General features: G+C 32.9%; 4 protein-coding genes across 9 annotated transcripts; 2 read left to right on the top strand and 2 right to left on the bottom strand.

The window, feature by feature from the left end:
* Positions 1-1278: 1278 nt before the first annotated feature.
* LOC126851341 (transmembrane channel-like protein 7) lies at positions 1279-5586 on the top strand. Of its 3 annotated transcripts, none has more exons than XM_050595205.1 (4): positions 1279-1835; positions 1914-2313; positions 2387-2628; positions 2712-5586. In XM_050595205.1, exons 2-4 carry the CDS (start codon positions 2136-2138, stop codon positions 4620-4622), a joined length of 2331 nt encoding a protein of 776 aa, XP_050451162.1. In that variant the 5' UTR covers positions 1279-1835; positions 1914-2135; the 3' UTR covers positions 4623-5586. The 3 variants fall into 3 exon arrangements, with proteins under 3 accessions (XP_050451162.1, XP_050451163.1, XP_050451161.1); XM_050595206.1 differs by having other exon boundaries at positions 1279-1856; positions 2099-2313; XM_050595204.1 differs by having other exon boundaries at positions 1279-1856.
* Positions 5587-5741: 155 nt separating this feature from the next.
* LOC126851351 (ribonuclease H2 subunit C) lies at positions 5742-7512 on the bottom strand. Of its 2 annotated transcripts, none has more exons than XM_050595230.1 (3): positions 7161-7512; positions 6844-7076; positions 5742-6589 (listed from the first exon to the last, which is right to left on the bottom strand). In XM_050595230.1, the coding sequence occupies exons 1-3, from the start codon at positions 7306-7308 to the stop codon at positions 6548-6550; spliced, it is 423 nt and encodes a 140-aa protein (XP_050451187.1). In that variant the 5' UTR covers positions 7309-7512; the 3' UTR covers positions 5742-6547. The 2 variants fall into 2 exon arrangements, with proteins under 2 accessions (XP_050451187.1, XP_050451188.1); XM_050595231.1 differs by having other exon boundaries at positions 5742-6761; positions 7161-7500.
* Positions 7513-8000: 488 nt separating this feature from the next.
* Positions 8001-10812, bottom strand: LOC126851345 (protein FAM98A). Of its 2 annotated transcripts, none has more exons than XM_050595221.1 (5): positions 10474-10812; positions 9915-10281; positions 9521-9811; positions 9108-9415; positions 8001-8973 (listed from the first exon to the last, which is right to left on the bottom strand). In XM_050595221.1, exons 1-5 carry the CDS (start codon positions 10509-10511, stop codon positions 8475-8477), a joined length of 1503 nt encoding a protein of 500 aa, XP_050451178.1. In that variant the 5' UTR covers positions 10512-10812; the 3' UTR covers positions 8001-8474. The 2 variants fall into 2 exon arrangements, with proteins under 2 accessions (XP_050451178.1, XP_050451177.1); XM_050595220.1 differs by having other exon boundaries at positions 8002-8982.
* Positions 10813-11029: 217 nt separating this feature from the next.
* LOC126851340 (leucine-rich repeats and immunoglobulin-like domains protein 3) lies at positions 11030-19681 on the top strand. Of its 2 annotated transcripts, none has more exons than XM_050595202.1 (14): positions 11030-11791; positions 13037-13108; positions 13288-13431; positions 13543-13680; positions 13758-13898; positions 14004-14291; positions 14412-14552; positions 14632-14870; positions 15048-15194; positions 15305-15619; positions 15890-16171; positions 16277-16552; positions 16643-16927; positions 17098-19681. In XM_050595202.1, exons 1-14 carry the CDS (start codon positions 11550-11552, stop codon positions 17220-17222), a joined length of 2835 nt encoding a protein of 944 aa, XP_050451159.1. In that variant the 5' UTR covers positions 11030-11549; the 3' UTR covers positions 17223-19681. The 2 variants fall into 2 exon arrangements, with proteins under 2 accessions (XP_050451159.1, XP_050451160.1); XM_050595203.1 differs by lacking the exon at positions 11030-11791 and adding an exon at positions 12620-12919.
* The last annotated feature ends 95 nt before the right edge of the window (positions 19682-19776 follow it).

Here is a 19776-nt window from a genome sequence, read left to right as displayed (position 1 = left end):
GAATTTTAAAACTTCAAATTCTGGCGCTTTTTAAAATTTGAATTTGTGCCACCTCTTTGCTGATTATGTTCTCCTGATATGCTACCTCTTTGCTGATCATGTTCTCCTGTTACTTTTGCGAATTTTAAAACTTCAAATTCTGGCGCTTTTTAAAATTTGAATTTGTGCCACCTCTTTGCTGATTATGTTCTCCTGATATGTTACCTCTTTGCTGATCATGTTCTCCTGTTACTTTTGCGAATTTTAAAACTTCAAATTTCGGCGCTTTTAAAATTTGAATTCGAGCCACCTCTTTGCTGATTATGTTCTCCTGATACGTTACCTCTTTGCTGATCATGTTCTCTTGATACTTTTGCAGATTTCGAATATTTAATTTTTCGCGTTTCTTGAAACTTTGATTTGTGCCACTTCTTTGCTGATTATATTTTCCTGATACTTAATTTACAAGAAATTCAATTTCAATCATTTTAAGAACGAAAAATCGACAAAAATATATCAGGAAAATATAATTAATAAAGAGGTATATGATACGATAAGATATGTGGAAATGGATAGGTATATTCAATAAAAAGACATTTGCATTTTCTATTATTAATACAGTTTATTAGATATTTTAAAAAATTACAAAATATATTTTACAGATTATTATCGATTCTTATACATATATACGTTACATATTTCATCAAACAATAAAATAAAATTATTTACAAAAAAATAGCGCGTTAGAAAGTCTTACAAAATTCATTAACTTATTAGATATCGCAAAATATCTATGTAGTTAAAATGAATAAGATATTTTTATTAAATAAATTGATCGCTTTCGCTGTTACACCGCTCCAGGTAGCTAAAATAGTTTTTTTGATGTCATTTTGCGCAAATTTAGTCAAAATACTACTTTTACTACCTGGAACATTTTGTACGCACGCATATACAGTCAATAACAAACGCAGTTAATTATTACGTATACATACATTAGGTATATCGATTATCAGACGCAATCGCTCGCATTGTTAATAACTAATACATTTTGCGCACACACTCATACACGCAGCAATTTTTATATTATTATATTGTTATATAATAATATATACATTCTATTACATATATTTATTATATCGAATATCGAACGCAATCGCTTTCGCTGTTATATCAACTACATTTTACACAGACGCAATCGCTCGCATTGTTAATAACTAATACATTTTGCGTACACATTCACACACGCAGCAATTTTTATATTATTATATTATCATACAATATAATATACAGGCATTTTATTACATATATATATCGGATATCGAACGCTGTCACTTTCGCTGTTATATATAAGTACATTTTGCACATACACTCACTTTTTTATTATCATATAATTATAATATAAATATTTTTTTTCTTCGGAGTATCCATACAAATCTATCAAAACGCCATCTAGGTTCTCGTTGTTCGGCAGCCTCTTATTAACCGTCTGCTGCGAGCTGCGAGTTTGACGTTTGACATTTGACGTGCGGGCAAACAAGATACTAATCAGCTGCGACGAGGCTCCGCGATGCCTCCGTCCATCGTGAGATCTGAGAAGCCCCAAATCCGGCATCGACCACCACGTTGATCCAATCTCCATGAGAGAATTCCTTATGAGATTTGTACGCGCTGTCGAAACAGTCTTATCCAAAGCGGCGCGTCCGTAATTAGCAACCTGAAATCACGATATCCATTAGCTGAAGATAAATTGTTGCACGGAACATTGTCATCAAAGTATCGATCGGCGGAAAATCCACGCCGATGATCGCGATAGTCTGAAAGTTGTCAAAGTAACAGCTTACGTCGAATAAATACGTGTGTGTATGCGAACACTGGTGGTATGTACTTTGAAAGAAAGTGAATCATTCATATCAATAATAGTTGGTTTTTTTTAGTCAATATATGTCATCATTGTGAGAGCAATATTACCTGTGGCTGCTTTCAAACATATGTATATATAAAAATTTAATGAGAGATTGGAGAAACGAATAGAAGATAATTGTTGAAGTCATGTGTCGAACAATACAAATTACGCAAAACTGAATATTTGAAGATTGTGACTATCTACACCTGATTCTAGCTCGAATTATACTCCAATTATATCCTAAAGATTAAAAATGTCGGGTGGAGAGAGAAAGAAAAGAGGCTGCGATAGAGGACATGGGTGGGAAGAGGCTGGTGCTGAGTTTTATCAGGAGAGTTATCCGGCAGCTATAGAAGCGGATCTACAACAAGCTCTACAGAGGGATCCTTCGCATATAGCCACTTTACTTCCTAGCAAGAAGTCTCGTGTTGGTAAGTTTAAACTTAAAAAGCAGTTGTGAATAAATTTTTTCACCTATATTTTACACCTGTATATTTGATGCAGCCACAGCAAAACGAATTCGAAATGACACAAAGACAACATTGAGAAGACGAACGAGTACTCGATCTCGTGGCACTACAACGTCAAGGCGTATGTCAACCAATATACATGACGCGGCGGTATCTATGCTACCGGATCTTTCGGAAAATTTGTCCAATGAAGAGCGTACCTGGGAGGAAATTATGCAGATCAAGGCTATGCCTGTATGCATGTCTCAAAAGATACAATTGAAAAATCAATTGCAGGTATTTTAAAAAAATTCTTATCTTTTTTTATACGCTACAATTAATATATCTTGAATATTAATCTTTATCTGCACATATCTCAGAGTGCGACAAAGTTGAGACTTCAAGGCTTTGAGCAGTTGAAATGGCAGCGCAGAAAAGCTTGGCAGCAATTTCGCATAAGAATGAAGGAAACTTGGTCCAAGATGGAACTGTGGAACGACAGTCTCAAAATGATAGGCGGAAATTTTGGAATGGGTATAGTCGCATATTTTTTATTCATCAAGTGGTTAATGTATTTGAATCTGTTTCTATTTGCAATTGTATTCTTACTGATAGTACTGCCAATGTTCTTTCTTGAGAGGCCTGACGAAATATGTTCGTTTAACAACAACACTGCCAGCATAGCGTGTTGCTCCGAATTATACAGAAATACGACTGATAAAAATGATTTCAGCAATTTCGTGCGGGGCAGCTTAAACGAATATAGTATGATTTTTTATGGCTGGTATACGCATGCAATCTACGAGAGTGTAGATGCCAATTTCTATTATAATTCACCGCTGTCCTACATCTGTGCCATCATCAGCGTCTTTATCATTAGCTTAGTAGCGATCGTCCGATCGGCCGCCAAAGGTTTCAAGGAAAGAGTCGTAGAGAGTGAGGGTCAATTTTATCAATATTGTAATCTGATATTTGGCGGCTGGGATTATTGCATTCATAATGGGAAATCAGCTGCCGTGAAGCATAAGGCACTGTATAATGAGATGAAGGCATTCTTGGAGGCGGAGAGAATGGAGGAGGAACGGCAGAATCGTACGAGAGAAGAGAAAACTAAGCTCTTCTTTATACGTCTATTTGTTAATTTATTGGTTTTAACAATATTGAGCGCTTGCGGCGCGTTTATTTACTTTGTGATCGACTTCTCGTTCAGTCATCTGGCACGGTGTCGGTGCCATTGGATATACTTGGCGCAGGATTACGAGATGTCCGACATCGTTCGTTTATTCTTCGAACTTCTTCCATACATATGCATCGTTGGACTCAACGTGGTGATTCCATTTCTCTTTCGCTATCTGGTCGCTCTAGAAAACTATAGTCCGTCGTACGTCATTCGAGTGACGCTGTTCAGAACCGTGTTTCTTCGACTCGCTTCTCTCGTCGTTCTGTTAACGTCTTTGTACAGACTTGTCGCGGACAAAATTCCGGAAAACGAATGCGCCAACAGCGCGAACAAACAGCCGTTATGCTGGGAATCGTTCGTAGGACAGCAGTTTTTCAAGCTTCACACTACTGATCTTATCATTCAATTCTTCATGACGTTCTTCGTCAATTTCCCGCGCTCGTTAATCGCGCGACACACCGAGAACAAGATCCTACGCTTCGTCGGTGAGCAAGAATTTGATCTGCCCAAACACGTACTGGATATTATCTACTCGCAAACGATCTGCTGGCTCGGCTGCTTTTTCGCTCCGTTATTACTGATGAATGCCATATTCGGCATGCTCATACTGTTCTACCTAAAGAGATTTACCTGCTTAGTGAATTGTACACCGTCGAGTAAGATTTATCGCGCGAGCAGATCGAATTCTCTATTCATGTTCATCCTGTTAGTCTCCTTTATCTTGGCGATGATACCAGTCGGTTACTCCATTTCAGAGATCATGCCGTCGAAATCGTGTGGGCCGTTTCGCGAATGGGAGTCCGTATGGACATTTTTAATCGCGACGTTTTCACGCTTCCCTAACTGGCTACAGTCGACTCTATTCTTCCTGGGTACGGCTGGCTTTGGCATACCGGCATTCATTATTCTCGCCCTGCTCCTCTATTACTATTATGCGGTATCGATAGCAAACAAGCATATGGTGACGGTGTTGAAAAATCAATTGGTCTTAGAAGGCCACGATAAGCAATTTCTATTGAACAGACTCAGTGCTTTTATCAAGCAACAACAGGATCAGAACAAGTTTCATCAGGAGCAAACCAATGAATTAGGCACGTTTCAACATGTATAAATAGTATGAAATTTGATTTTAATATTGGTTTCTCTTCTGAATGTACAGAATGCGCATTATTTAACTTACTTTTATAGATTTTATAAATTTTAATTATAAAACATAAGACTGTCGATTTTATCTTCTTTATATATTATATTATATTATATACACGAGTTAGTGTTTTTTACTAACCGTTTTTTGATATACTATATCGAATTGGATAAAAAATCTATCAGATTATACAAAAACGCGTGGACAATACCAAAGATTAATACGCATTCTATTATTATTACTGCTCGTTGCAGTGTCTTGTATTTTATACGAATGTTTTTTGAAACTTAAATGTATCACAATCACATTGCCAAAAATTTTCCATGCGAAAGAATTTTGCGAAATCAGTTTTTCAATTTGCACATTTAAACGGAACATATCTCACGTTCTAAGAAATTCAGTCTCGCCTCAATGTGTATATGAAAATACACAGCTGAAATCAGGGTACAAAACGGAGAGTGTTGCAAGTATTATGAAATAGTAAGTGAATCGTGTGTGAATTATTTATGCATTATAATTCTCTATATAATTTCATGAATATCCATAAATATTAGTGTAGAACTATACACACTCATACAATGTTAAACGCGAACAAAGTCTAATTTAAGACATAACAAGATCTTCGGAAATAACATATTATAAATTAATGTGATCGCATACATATAGCATAAGGAAAAAAATTAAGTCACGAAAACAGCAAATATTCAATGCAATTTGTTAGACACCTTCCTAGTTCGCCTAAGGCTTCACTTTGCTGGCCTCAGTCTAAGATCGAACAGGCAGGTACTCACACCCGTCTGATTACATATAAGACGTGATTAAATATATTTAGCTTAATATATGAACAGTATAACAGAACCGTCTCTCTATACAGACAAGCATTTCTTCCACAATTTTACATATTTTAACTTTAGAAAGCTTTTGCATGAGTGAAACGAAGTGATACACAGCGGGCCTATTTTTAGCTTCTTAGAAACTTGTAATTGTTATTACTGTAAATAGGTCCTCTAGAACCGAAAAAGTTATTTTATTAGCACTTATAGTAAGCAACATGCGCGTACGGGCGAGAAAAATATATTACAGATAGAAATATTTTATCATATTTATTATTTCGCGTTATATCGAGACAGAAACTTACTATAATTTAGAATGAAAGAGAACGAACGAATGTAAGAATTTTTGTAACTTAAGACGGTATTCATACACAAAGTTTTGAATTAGTTTTACAAATCTCATATACCTCAGTATTATTAAAACGCCAAAGAGAAGAAATTCAGATTGAGATTGATATAATTTGACTATTCCGTTTTTCTATTATAGTATTAATATAATGTAAACAAACGTACTTTTTATTCATAAGATACGCACACTTTCTCGTACTATCAATGATCCTGCGTAATATGGGAGATAATATTTTCATTCCAGAGTGTCTGTTCGAAAATTAACTCTGTAAGCATTGTGCATATATTTGATACACGCTATTACAAATTGATTGGGATTCTTTGGCCTAAATAACATGACATATATTGGTAAATGTATTTTGTAAATTCACGTAATTAAAATAGCATATATGGATGCTCAGATACATCCTTCATTAATCAACGATGGCTCAAAGTATCAATAGCAGCACTAAATGCATTTAATATAAAGTCGTATATAATATATATATATATATATATGGTAATCTTATATAAAATGAATTTGTCTTTCTGAAAAAAAAATCTGCAGAATGCATTCACATATTGTACTATTAAATTAAAAAAAAGAAATCCACAAATATCTAAATAGGAAATTCTGTTTCTTTAATTGTTGCTGTTAAGATTATATTACTACCACTATCTCTCTTTACACTTTCTTCACACATTTTACTGCCATAGATTCTTATGTCTACATCATATGCTAATTATTTGTGGCATAATCATCCAATTATGATGCTGTAAAAATATATCTGTTAGACACAGAGAAAAGAATGTATCTTTATTATTTCCTTTTTCTATCAAAGTATAAAAATATATGAGAAATAAGACAATATTTTTTTTATATTTTTCCATTGAAATAATTGTGTTTTCTCTTTTGGTATTACATCTATGTTTCTGATGAATGTAACTAAAAATATTATCAGATCAGTATATATATTTCGATAATGACTATAATAAAACACAATTGTCTAAGTGGAGAAAATACTCACCACTTCAGCTATATCAATCCAATCCAATGCTGCTACAAGAGCATCGTTCTTAGATGGTATTCTATCGTAATTCCAATATGTGAATTGTGAAAACGTTCCTGTGCGATATAAATTACGGATCTTATTTTCAGGATCTGCCTTCTTATTTTCCATAAACGTCATGCCTTTGTATCCAGCAGGTACAATTATTTTTTTCCCTTGAAGTGGATAGCCACGGAACGAACAATCGCAATCTTTATAGAATAACATGATTAATTAATATTGCAAGTATTTTCTACATAATATGCTTATAACTCTATTATTCGCAGATTACTCACGTTCTTCGTCAATTTTACAAATGTAAGGCTTGAAATAGGAGGAAACATTCGCGGCTTGATCGCCATGAATTTTACATGGCATAAGATGTAATTCAGACTCCTCCTGCTTGGCTAAATCTTCTTTATTAATATGCAAACGAATAGCCATATTAATTTAATATGACGCGAGATAATATGTGAATTTTTTTGGAAAATGTTAATATGATGAAAATATAGAAATCGCATTTGTATAACCTTTATCCTGTTCAAACCTAACTCTAATAGCACATGTCACATCATGCCATACTACTGTAAGATTGGTACACATCAAATATTTCCAAGTCAATATTAAAATATAATAATGTTAAAAGATGATTCGTGATAACATTGATTATTTTAATATTTACTTGATATTAATATTTAATTATTTTTAATTATATGTCAATTTTTCTTTTTTTCTCTTTAATCGTATCTAGGTAGAAATTAAATGAAAAATAAAAATAAAAGAGTAGAATATAAACTAAGGAAAAAAGGGTACTTTTTGGAAATTTTTTATATAAATATAATTATATAAAAAATTTCTTAATTTATTTGAAGAATAATTTTAATAATGCATTTAACACATAATTGTTTAGATAGAATAAATCTTCTAATATAAGGAATAATATGTACATTTTACAAACTTGAGTACATAACAATTAATTTATTTGATATAAAAAGATATATGTATTATAAAAAACCTATTTTTCCAAAGATTATTATCATTTTTTAATATATGTGAAAGGGAGGCAAAATTTTTTTGCATTAAGGATTTAATGAGGATTATGTATACGCAATACTGTATATTTAATATATTATTTTTATATATATTTGCACAATTTATTATATTTCCATGACTTAATTTACAGTCTTTATATCTCATGTTATAAATTAATCCATCTACTTTAGACAAATGGACAAATATATATTTACATAATTATTGTATTTTTATTATGCTTGATTTTTGTAGCATAGTTATATATATACATGTTCCAATTGATTATAATGACGAAATTAAAAGCTGTCATTTTAAAAGCTCTTTGTGTGAGAGCAATACGTAACAGTTCTTAATAATAATAATCCAATTTTTTAAATATTGTTAACTAAATATGTTCTTAAAAATAACAATTCAAAATTATTACTTCATCTAGAGATATTTTAAACTTAAAAATTTTAAGATCAAACACATACATTTTGTGTTATTATAAGCATAAGCGTGAATAGTAATTATTAATATCATATGATTATTTTAATATCATTATAGCTTGTGATATAAACCTTTGCTATGATCAAAATTCAGTATTGTCGACCCCTGCCTCTATTATAGCCGCCGCGTTGATAATTATTCGTGCCATAATTATTGCCACTTTGGTTCCATCCACCTTGAACTCTACCTCCTCTTCCACTCCCTTCCCTTCCTCCACTCTCTCTCCTGTCTTGATAATAGTTTCCACCACTTCGATTGTCACTTCCATAAGAATCTCTTTGGCCAGAATACTGTGATTGTTGATAGTCATAGCTTTGGCTATAATTTTGATTGTAATTTTGACCATAATTCGCATCCGAATTTGCTCGATAATTTCCGCCTCTACTGCCACCTCTCTGATATCCTCCTGTGTCTCTATGATCCGGATAACATTCTCTATGCCCATGTCCTGAATATTGAGATTGCTGATCCAAGTTTTGGCCGAAGTTGCTACCGGCATCTTTATGATCGCGATAGCCGCCACTTCCTCCTCCTCTACCTCCGCGACCTCTATCTCCACCTCCTCCTCCTCCTCCTCCTCCTCCTCCTCTTCCGCCCCTAAAAATGAGAAAAAATACATTGTATAATTATAGTTAAAAGATATACTTTATTACTGCTTTATTATTTTTTGTTTATGATCCAGTTTATAAAATTATCCTGCATATTATTTTATCGATTTTTACCGAAACGATTGTGGTCCTTGTGGACCTTGAACTCTGTCCTTCTGCCATGGTGGCATCTCTGGTGGAGGTGGTTCTTGTTCGTATGGTCTGCCACCTCTGTCCGGCACCGCTCCGATAATGACACTGTTGACTTTGCTTTTTGTATTTTTGCGAACACTTGCGTTACTCGTTTTCTCGATCACAGCTAGATCGTCTCTTGCTGCCAATAGATCAGCCATTGTCACTTTCGGTTCGTTTTTCAGAGTCTTTCTCCTCTCCTCGTATCTAGTGTTTACTTCATTTTCCTGTAGCTTTATCCTGTCTGACCACTATAAATAAAATTATTAAATATTGAGTGGTATAATGATTGATATAATAGAATCGCTAATTTACATTTATGAAAAAATACTATTGTTTCACAAAGTAATTCTTACCAAGAATGATTGAACTGTAACATCAAGACGCTTAAGTAACATTTCACGACGAATTGTGTACTCTTTGTGCATCTCTTCTTGCAATTTACCCAATTCATCCCACTGCTTAGCAGAGAGTTCTATCTCTATAAGTGGTTTTCCTAAATGATCGGTTGACACAGTCTTTAATACTTCTGATAATTTAGTTTCTAATCTTGAGAACAATAATTCAGGCGAAATATTGTCCGGTGGTTTTTGAAATTTTAGTGTTACTAGAATATTTTTCAAGCTTCTTGCAGTATCACTCTCATCCTGTATAATAGAAAATAGTCAGATATATATATTTCATAATATCATTAGTTTTTTTTATTGTATCATTATGATCCTACAACTATTATTGTTTAAAGATACTTACAATAGTAACTTCCATCTGTTTTTCCTCTTTGGGATATTTCACTTCCAATAATTTACAAGTCATAAGTTCTGTAACTAAAAATTCTATCAGGATAGCTCTTTCAAATTCATTAGCCAGTCTTTGATTTATATGTCCAGTCATTAGTTTCTCATTTACACATCCTATTTCCTTCAGAAAAAAGCTTAATTCTAGGAGAAATGAACTAGCATCATCTGCGCTTGTTGTAGCATGAACAGTCTCATCTATGTCGATAAATGTTGCAAGTTGCTCAGCAAGCCAACTTACAAGACTAGTAAAGTCTGGCGATTTTGCACCAAGTTTCAGGGCGTGTGATATCTTGTCGGCGTCAAGCATTGGCCCCGTGTACCTATAAAATCATTAAAAACGCAAGTCTTCAAGTTCTACATGTTTTCAGTAAAAAAATTACAAGAGATAAGATTATCATTATAACAAAAGAATAAATTATTTTATTTAGAACCTCTCTATATTCTTTTTTTGAGATTGAAAATATTGGAATATCATACATTTTTTGCAATATATAATCTGTGCGACTACTTACCCAACGTCTTCGAGAATTTGCAGCAATTTCTCCTCCATGTCGATCGTATGTCTTTAGATCTTTGATAGTATTATTGAGCAAAATATAATATAATAAATATATAATACAATAAAAAGACGACCGTACTCGTTCGAGGATTTAGCGTGAGACAAATTGCGTCGCGATAATGAAATCTTTCATCAGCAATACGTTCAGTTCTCCGATATTACTCGATATTACGACAAAGACGTTCGTCGCATCACGCACAGAACCGGTAACCGGTTCGCGCATTCTTACGTGAATCCAAATTTTATACAAGGGTGACATTCCGTTTGATACTACGAAGTTTTCGCCACGTTTGATTGCGCGATTGACCAATCGGGATCAAGATCCTCTCGCTTTGATTGGTTAATCAAAACTTCCACGATGTCAAACTGAATATAATGTCCGCTTCCAATGCTACATTCTTGCGGATTTGATCATCATGTCAATGCAAATCTCGAATGAAATTTTTACACAAGACGAGAGAATGCAAATAAAATTGTAGAAAAAAATCCGAAAATTCTTCCAGCGGGTCCACGAAAAAGAGAGAGAGAGAGAGAGAGTGAGGAAAGGAGAAAGGGAGAGTATTTGAAATAAAAAATACTCAAAGAACAAAAAGAAAAATTGCAAGAGCAAGAGAGATGAATTCGTTGTAAAACGATCTTGAGGATCTCGGCGTCATGCACCATCTTTTGGTGACTCGCCAGATGACGCCGCCTACGCGCGTACATACACACGGGAGCACGATTGGGTCTCTGGTCCATCTCTGGATCATCCCGTAGGCGTCATCATGGTGCGTGGGCCGTTGCGTTTTTGAGAGAAGAGGCGAGAGTTTGTTTTGACTCGACAGCGCGATCAAACGTACGCGTACGTGGGGAGGCCATCTCGTTTCTTCGTCATTATGGCAATTCGCTCGCCTACGAGCGGCGTCGTCGTCTTCTCACGAATCCGCGGCGATGGGGCCGCGCGTCAACAACGGTGAGTGTCGCGAGGTGACCGATTAATCCGAGCGGGATTTAAACTCTCTGGCGCATACGTGCGTGTGCGTGTACGCAATGTCACGGTGCTCGGCGATGCCGAGGCGTCGTCGTCTCCCTGAGCGAAGGAAGATTCCGCTGGTTGTCTGTCTCCTCGCGCTGATTGCTCGCGCGAGCGCCGCCGAATCGACGAGATTATCGCTGTACGACAAGACGGACAACTGCCCGGTCGAGTGCGCCTGCCTCGGCAATTTGGTCGCTTGCAACGAGCTGCAACTGATCGAGGCACCTAGCGGGCTGCCACCGTGGACGGAGATCCTGTAAGTAAAACCTGACGTTAGAAAAAGATTTTATTTTGCCAGACTTTTATCATAAATAACATCTTATTTTTCCTGTAAGATTATCTTTGTATACATTATACAGAATGGATATATTTTGAAGTTGCGGAATACATTTCATTTATCATTGGAATGGTGTATGATTTGTTTCACTTTTAAAGATCTAAGAATAATTCATTGTCAATTGGTGGATTATAGGAGCTGGACTTGTATACTTGCTGTGTAACCTGAGCTAATATAGATAAGATAGAAGAGGAATTCGCAATGGAAATAAAAATGACACTGGATATACACATATATATTTTATACTCAATCACCTGAAGACTTTAATAATTTATTTTTATGATTTCTTTCTTTTAAGATATTTATTAATATAGAGATAATATGTTTATAATATAATAATTAATAATAATAATTTAATAATATAATTCAATTATAAAGAAATTTTATATATATAATTTATTAGTTTAATAATAAAATAATTAAGTAATATTTTAGAGAACATTTCAGTTATCTTTAACGAATTATTTAAATGATTTTTTAAATGATTCAAAAAAGAACGACATTAAATATTAATTAAATGTGGAGACATTAAATATTAATTAAAAAGATAAATATGAAATATAAATTTTCATTTTAAACTTAATCATAAATATTTATATTTTATAATAATTAATTTTTAACAAGGTTGTACAAATTCTTTTGTAAAATTGCAAACTGATACATTTAATATCCTCAATTGACAAATTATTGGTTTGTAAAATAAAAATTGATAAACAGCGGATATTACATATATAGCAATTTATTATTTATTGGATGATAACTGTTATTATTCTATATTATTTGGAAGTTAAATCAGGGAGGGGAGTAATATTGCTTGTTATGACTGCATGTGGGTTGCTTGTCCCTTCACTGCACCAATGGTCAGATTGATAAAACTGATTCTACAAATACATGGCCAGATCTCTATTGGCTACCATATAGGATGCTATGTGTAATGATGACTGATTATGTCTGTAAAGTCCCCTAATGCTCAGAGTCAAGGATAGCAAGATCTAAGTAGGGAAGATTCATGTATATCCTATTTAAGATATTAAGGATAGTTATAGTGTAAGAAAGAGAATTTTATATATATAATATATATATATATATATATATATATATATATATATAATTTAATATATATAATATTAATAAATATAATTAAATTTTTAAAATTTTTTTCAGAGAATTGAAGGACAACAATATTGCTAACTTGGAATTTGACTCATTGCTTCATTTAACAAAACTGAAAAAATTGTAAGCATGTAGTACATCTATTTTTTAACAAATTTTTAATATATATATATATATACATATATATATATATATATATATATATATATATATATATATGATTTTTTAAGTATTTAAACTCCTTCAATAATCATTTTTTACAATTTACTGTTACTTTTATTTATGATTCTCTATAATTTTAGAGATGTAAGTGCTAATAAACTCGGAGATAATTTTACTATCGCCTTATCGGATGTTGCACAATTACGCGAACTTAAAGTGAATAAAAATCAATTAACACAAGTGCCAGATCTCGTATTTATTAAGAATATTACACATCTTACGCTGTAAGTACTCGGCATGTGTGGACTGAGAATTTTTTTAATACAGTCTGATATAAAGAATATCTCTTATTAATGATATTTACACAATGATAGTTATCAATATTATAATTGCAGATCCCATAACTTAATTACTAGTATAAACGGGACTGCATTGCTCAGTTTGCAACAGCTTCAATACCTGGATCTCAGTGGGAATAAAATAAGTGTCCTCCAAAAAGGATCTTTCCTTGCTCCTAATCGACTTGTACATTTGTATGTATTTTAATCACATTTTATAAGTCTATATACATGACATTAATATACTATATAATGTCTTTATATACTTCTAGAAATCTGAATGCAAACAACATAGGAATAATTGAAAATGGAAGTTTGGATAATCTAACTTTACTGGAAGAGCTTCGTTTAAATAAAAACAATTTGACACAGTTGAAAGATCTTTTCACAAATTTGAGAAAATTACGAAAATTGTAAGCACATTAACATATCCTAATATATTCATGATTATTCATATTTATAAATTTATATAAAATATTACATTGAAGAGAGATCTATTTATTAATAATACGTTGCAGAGAAGTCAATAGAAATAATCTACAACAAATTCATGGATTAAGTTTGAAAAATTTAAAGAGTTTGGAGGAATTGCATCTAAGAAGAAATAGAATTGATATGCTGGATGATGGCGCTTTCTGGCCACTTAAAAATTTGATATTATTACACCTTGATTTTAATATACTGACCACTGTCAGGAAGGGTGGCTTGTTTGGATTGGAACATTTGCAAAAGCTTACTTTGTCACACAATCAGATTTCAACAATTGAACCTCAAGCATGGGATATATGTAGAGAAATATTGGAGATGTCAGTAATACATGGCATGAGTTAATTTATCTTCTGATCATAAACACTATAACTAAACAATTCATGCGTACAGTTGCAAAAATTATTAATTTTGAATTTTTATCTTTTTACTTTTTTTAGAGACTTGTCACATAACGAGTTGACATCTCTAGACCGAGGTTCTTTTGAATATCTTACAAAATTGGAAAAGCTTAAGCTGGATCATAATCAAATAGCATACACGGATGGAGCATTTAATTTTACAACAAATCTTCGCATTCTGTATGCATATGTACTTTTTATAGATCTTTCATATTTTCGTTACATTTACAGTTGTTGTATTATAATCACTGTTTTAAAGGGAGCTTAATTCGAACAAGATATCCTATATGGTAGAGGACATTGGTGGTGCATTCTCTCCGCTTGGTCAGTTATGGAGATTGGGCCTAGCGCACAACAGAATAAAATCCATAAATCAAAACGCTTTCACCGGCCTGACTCGCGTCAACGAGCTTGATTTAATCGGAAACAATGTTACGACTATTCAGGAAAATGCCTTCTTTCCAATGTCTAGTTTGAGCAAACTTAAAATAAACACTCGTGAGTTAAAAAAATTTTACTGTATATATAAATTTTAAATATAGCTATTAATATAGATAGATAATATAAAATATTAATATAGATATTCTTGGATATTTCACTCTAATTATATATATATCTTTAATTATATTTTTATTAATATTTTTTATTAATTGCATTTGTTTTGTTTATATATAGAAGCCTTAGTTTGTGATTGTGGACTTCAATGGCTAAGCATGTGGTTGCAAGAACATCATTACAGCGAAGCTGAATTGTTTTGCGGTTATCCACATTGGTTGCAGGGAATGTCATTAACTCAGTTACATCATGCAAACTTTACTTGTGGTCAGTATTATTATGATCTGATAGTACATCAGAAAATGTATTTTTTTTTTTTATTTTCCTATCTTTTATAATTTTATCTTTTCATCAAAATTTTCTCTTCACTATTACAGATGCATATCCAAAACCACGAATCATTCAAGAACCCATGAGCCAAATGAGCATCAAAGGGGACAATGTGACACTGATTTGTCGTGCAAGTAGCACCTCCGACGCGCCGCTTCATTTCATCTGGAAACATAATAATGTGGAGTTAGACGAAACGAATCTGCAAACCAACATCGGTTCCTCCGAGAGTGGAGCAACGGAGGCAACGTCTATGTTACATCTTACTAACGTCACTCATGCTAATGCGGGAAAATATCAGTGCATGGTGACAAACAATTATGGAACTACATACTCGGCCAAAGCTATACTGAACGTATTGGGTAAATGATACATATTCAATACATATTCATTGTACTTAATTATATTAATGAAGTATTACCCACCGACATTGCATTTTTAAGAGAGAACGAAACATTATTATGAATAAAATAATTTCAGTAATTTTCTTTTAAATTTTTTTCGCGGATTCTAAATGTTCTAAATTAATTTGAGATCGTTACAAAATAAAAACAATTTTTAATTATAATTCTATACAATTATAGACTTTAATGGATTAAATAGCAATTCTTTGTGCATTTTTCTTTCTATAGTTTACCCATCGTTCTCCAAAATTCCACACGATATACGAGTAAATGCTGGAAGCACCGCCCGTCTGGAATGCTCCGCCGAGGGACAACCGTCCCCGCAGATAGCTTGGCAGAAGGATGGTGGAAATGATTTCCCAGCTGCGAGGGAAAGACGTATGCACATGATGCCGACGGACGACGTACTATTTATAATAAATGTCAAAATGGCCGACAACGGAGTTTATTCGTGTACTGCGCAAAATTTAGCTGGCACTATTGTTGCAAACGCTACGCTCACTATATTAGGTGAAGAATTATCTTTTTTATAACATGAAAGACTTGGAATATATAAATTTTTCATACATTTTAGTTATTTTATATGTATATACTTATTATACTTTTCCTTTTCAGAAGCACCATCCTTTGTAAAGCCCATGGAGAATAAAGAAATCATGGTAGGTCGCTCGATCGTGCTTGAATGCATGGCCGGCGGCTCGCCACGTCCGAAACTATTGTGGCGAAAAAACGGCAGCCCATTGCAGGCAACGGAACGTCACTTTTTCACAGCCGAAGATCAGTTGTTGATCATTGTTAATACGATCGCCGGCGACGCTGGTAATTACGAGTGCGAGATGAGTAATTCATTGGGCAGTATTGTCGGCGAGTCGTACCTTACAGTTAATCCAGGTAGAACCCTTATAACAGGATCGTAAAGAATTTTGACGAGAGAATTTTGCTTGGCTAAGCCTTATGTCGATCTCTATGTCACATCCACAGCTCCGACTTCTGTGTTAAACGACTCCGAAATACTGGGCTTGATAATAATAACTGTTGTATGCTGCGCCGTTGCTACTTCCGTGATTTGGGTGGTCGTAATTTACAAAACCAGACGTCGCTTAAATCTCGCACAGGATACCACTATTCTGCCGACGACGGTCGTACTAACTGTACCGGAAGCACAAACGCAATTATATCTGGATACGAGCTCTCAGCACAGTAAGGACAGTGGGACTGGAGACAGCACTAATCCCAGCAACGACCAGTTACAATTGTGCTTACCCGGTAAGTAAAAAAAAATCCACAAAAAAAGTCAACATATTTCTCTCTCCCTCTCTCTCGTATATGTTATTAATAAAATATTAATAACATTTTAAATAATTATTAATGTTATATATGTATATAATTAATTATTCCATTATTGACACATAACATTATATTCTCATATTTATTAGAGGGGGTTGTGACTGATTCTGCTAATAACGAAGAAGAAATGGGAACCATAAATGTCGACGACCCTCTTTTGCGTTACACAAATCACGAGCGGCATGAAAGCAAGAACGCCGATAGCGCGGTTTAAAATGAAAACGCGAGTTGGAATGTGAGAAGAGCTACCGTGTAACAATTTTGCAACTGGTATAACGCGAAAAGACAGAAGACTTTTTTGCGAAGAGACAGTGAGTATTTGTGTGAACGCGACTAGTTTCTAAACTGGAATATAAATATATTCCACTGCAAGTCGTGTAAATTAATGAATTGTATAGTATTATAAAGGACGAGGGTCTTCTCCACTGGTCCATTACTGCCTAAGAATGACCTATAGTGGACATTGATCTGATAGTCCAGTGCACAATATTGCGAATATATTGCTGAGAAAATAACGGATCAGCGAATCATGGTAAAAGTACAACAGAAACACTTATATGTTCTTGTAATCGTATTTATTATTAACACGATTCTCGTTAAGCCGATGTAGCAAATTTTAGGCGATACGAATTGTAAATAGTTAAATAAATGTCCTACTGTAACTAGTATTATTATAATGCGTGTCATACACGTCGAGCCTTGTTAGAAAACGCAACGTTTGTACAGTTTTCGGAAACGCACGACATTCAAACCAGAACGTCATTTTCTTTCATAGATTTTATTTTATGTTTATTTGTTATTTTATTTATATTTTTCACGATATTTGATAATAATTATAAAATTTGTATAATAATTCACAAGTATCATCTTATTTTAAAACTGAAAATTTGGACAATTGGCTAAATAGTTGAATTCCGATATATTGATGTTTACAGAGCATGTTCGCTTACGAAAATTATCTTTATTAAATATTAACAATTATTTAACTCGACTATTATGTAGAATCATTCTTTCTTGAACACAATTATTGTAATGCGAATAAATTAGAAGGTTTATAAACTATGGAAGCCACATATATAGTATATATATTTTAGACCAGCCTTTGTGATAGATATTTATTCTAGAGTTATCATATATAAAATTAGGCGGCTATCTGTGAAAAAATATTGTTTTATTATGGAAACAATTCAACGGGTGAATATGTATCTGTGCACCAAAACGTTGATTTTAGATACTTTGTCTTCTCTTTGCGCCTTGTCTTTTCTAGTAAAACGCGATGTCAAACCTATATTCTGGATTAATTTAACTTGTTTATGATCAAAATGTTGCTCATTACTAATAGTTATATTGTGTTCTAGGTATAGATTATTAGTTTTCATAAGATTTTTTGTTAGTATTATATAATATCTAGTAAATTAAAACGCATATGACATGAGACTTCATAAATAATCTTCCATGTCTTGTTGTATTATTATATATAACTGTTTTCGGGATTTGCAAGTAGAATGTTTTATTGTAATATCGCGTTCTTTAATACGATATTACAAAAGATGTAATAATTTATTTCTATTTTTTCTTGCGACTTCATATTTACATACATTTTACTGAAGTTTGTATAATCAAGAAATTTTAGAAATTAGAGTCTTTAGTTCTTATGATGAATGCATTACTTTCTTGACGTTTGTAAAACTGAGATCTTTGTAACTATATATATTTTATCAAAAATTATGTTTAGAAATTTATATAATAGCATAAACTTTACATGCATTCATCATTTTATTTAATCATTCGATTATTTGAAATTGAATGATACATCTGTCATAAATACCCTTGTGTCACGTGTTAGAAGATAAAAAATTATGAAATAATGTTTATATTTATATAACATACATTAATAGCTTGTAGTATAATCGATAAAAGCGATAATTTTTACTTATATAAACTTTCTATAAATCAATGCGTTGAGTTTATAAGGCTTATAGAAAAAAAAAGAAAAAAAATATAAAAGATACGTTATCTAATAGAAAAGTTCGAACAATAATGCACATGTGATTATTATGAAAGTAAAAATTTAAATAAAAGTCTTTATCGCGGGTATTATCACTAACATTTGCGATATATATAATCTACATATATTTTTCTATATATGACTTATATTGCAAAAAAATTTAAAAATTGCATAAAATTCGCACAAGACGCAGAGCCAGTACTATAACTTAATTAACCGCAATTTCTTCCACGAGCTGTTATTACTCTGATCTACACAAGTGTCTGATGTGCGCAAAGTATATGATATGCTCATTATAAGTAAATTTCAAGTATTGTATAAAGTAAATAATCAGCTATATAATATTCCACTTATTTATGTAACTTGTATACGTACTCATAATGTATATGCTTGAATGATGCAAAAACAGTATATGAATGGAGTTTGAGAAGAGAAACGAGAATATGTGTTTCATTAATATAATCCGTATAGAGATTTTTTTCTCCTTGCTGTTAGTAACGAGTATTAAATTATATAGTCAACAAATAGATGCTCTATTGCGACATGGTTTTTTTTTTGGCTTGTGCCCGTGTGATACACCAACTAAGGCATCTGTTTCTCATTCAGTATTTTTCCTTGTTGTTATATAATATTGTGTACAAATACAAATAATCATCTACAATGTATTTCGTGCATTATTTATCTTCCAACGATTCTAAAAGTAACTTTATTTACCTTATGATAGCAGGCACAAAATAATTTTTCTATAGAATAGTAGACT

The sequence above is a fragment of the Cataglyphis hispanica genome, chromosome 8, assembly GCF_021464435.1.
Source record: "Cataglyphis hispanica isolate Lineage 1 chromosome 8, ULB_Chis1_1.0, whole genome shotgun sequence".
NCBI classification, from domain to species: Eukaryota; Metazoa; Arthropoda; class Insecta; order Hymenoptera; family Formicidae; genus Cataglyphis; species Cataglyphis hispanica.
Note: the sequence above shows the minus strand (reverse complement) of the source record. Positions and strands in the feature narration are given on the sequence as shown.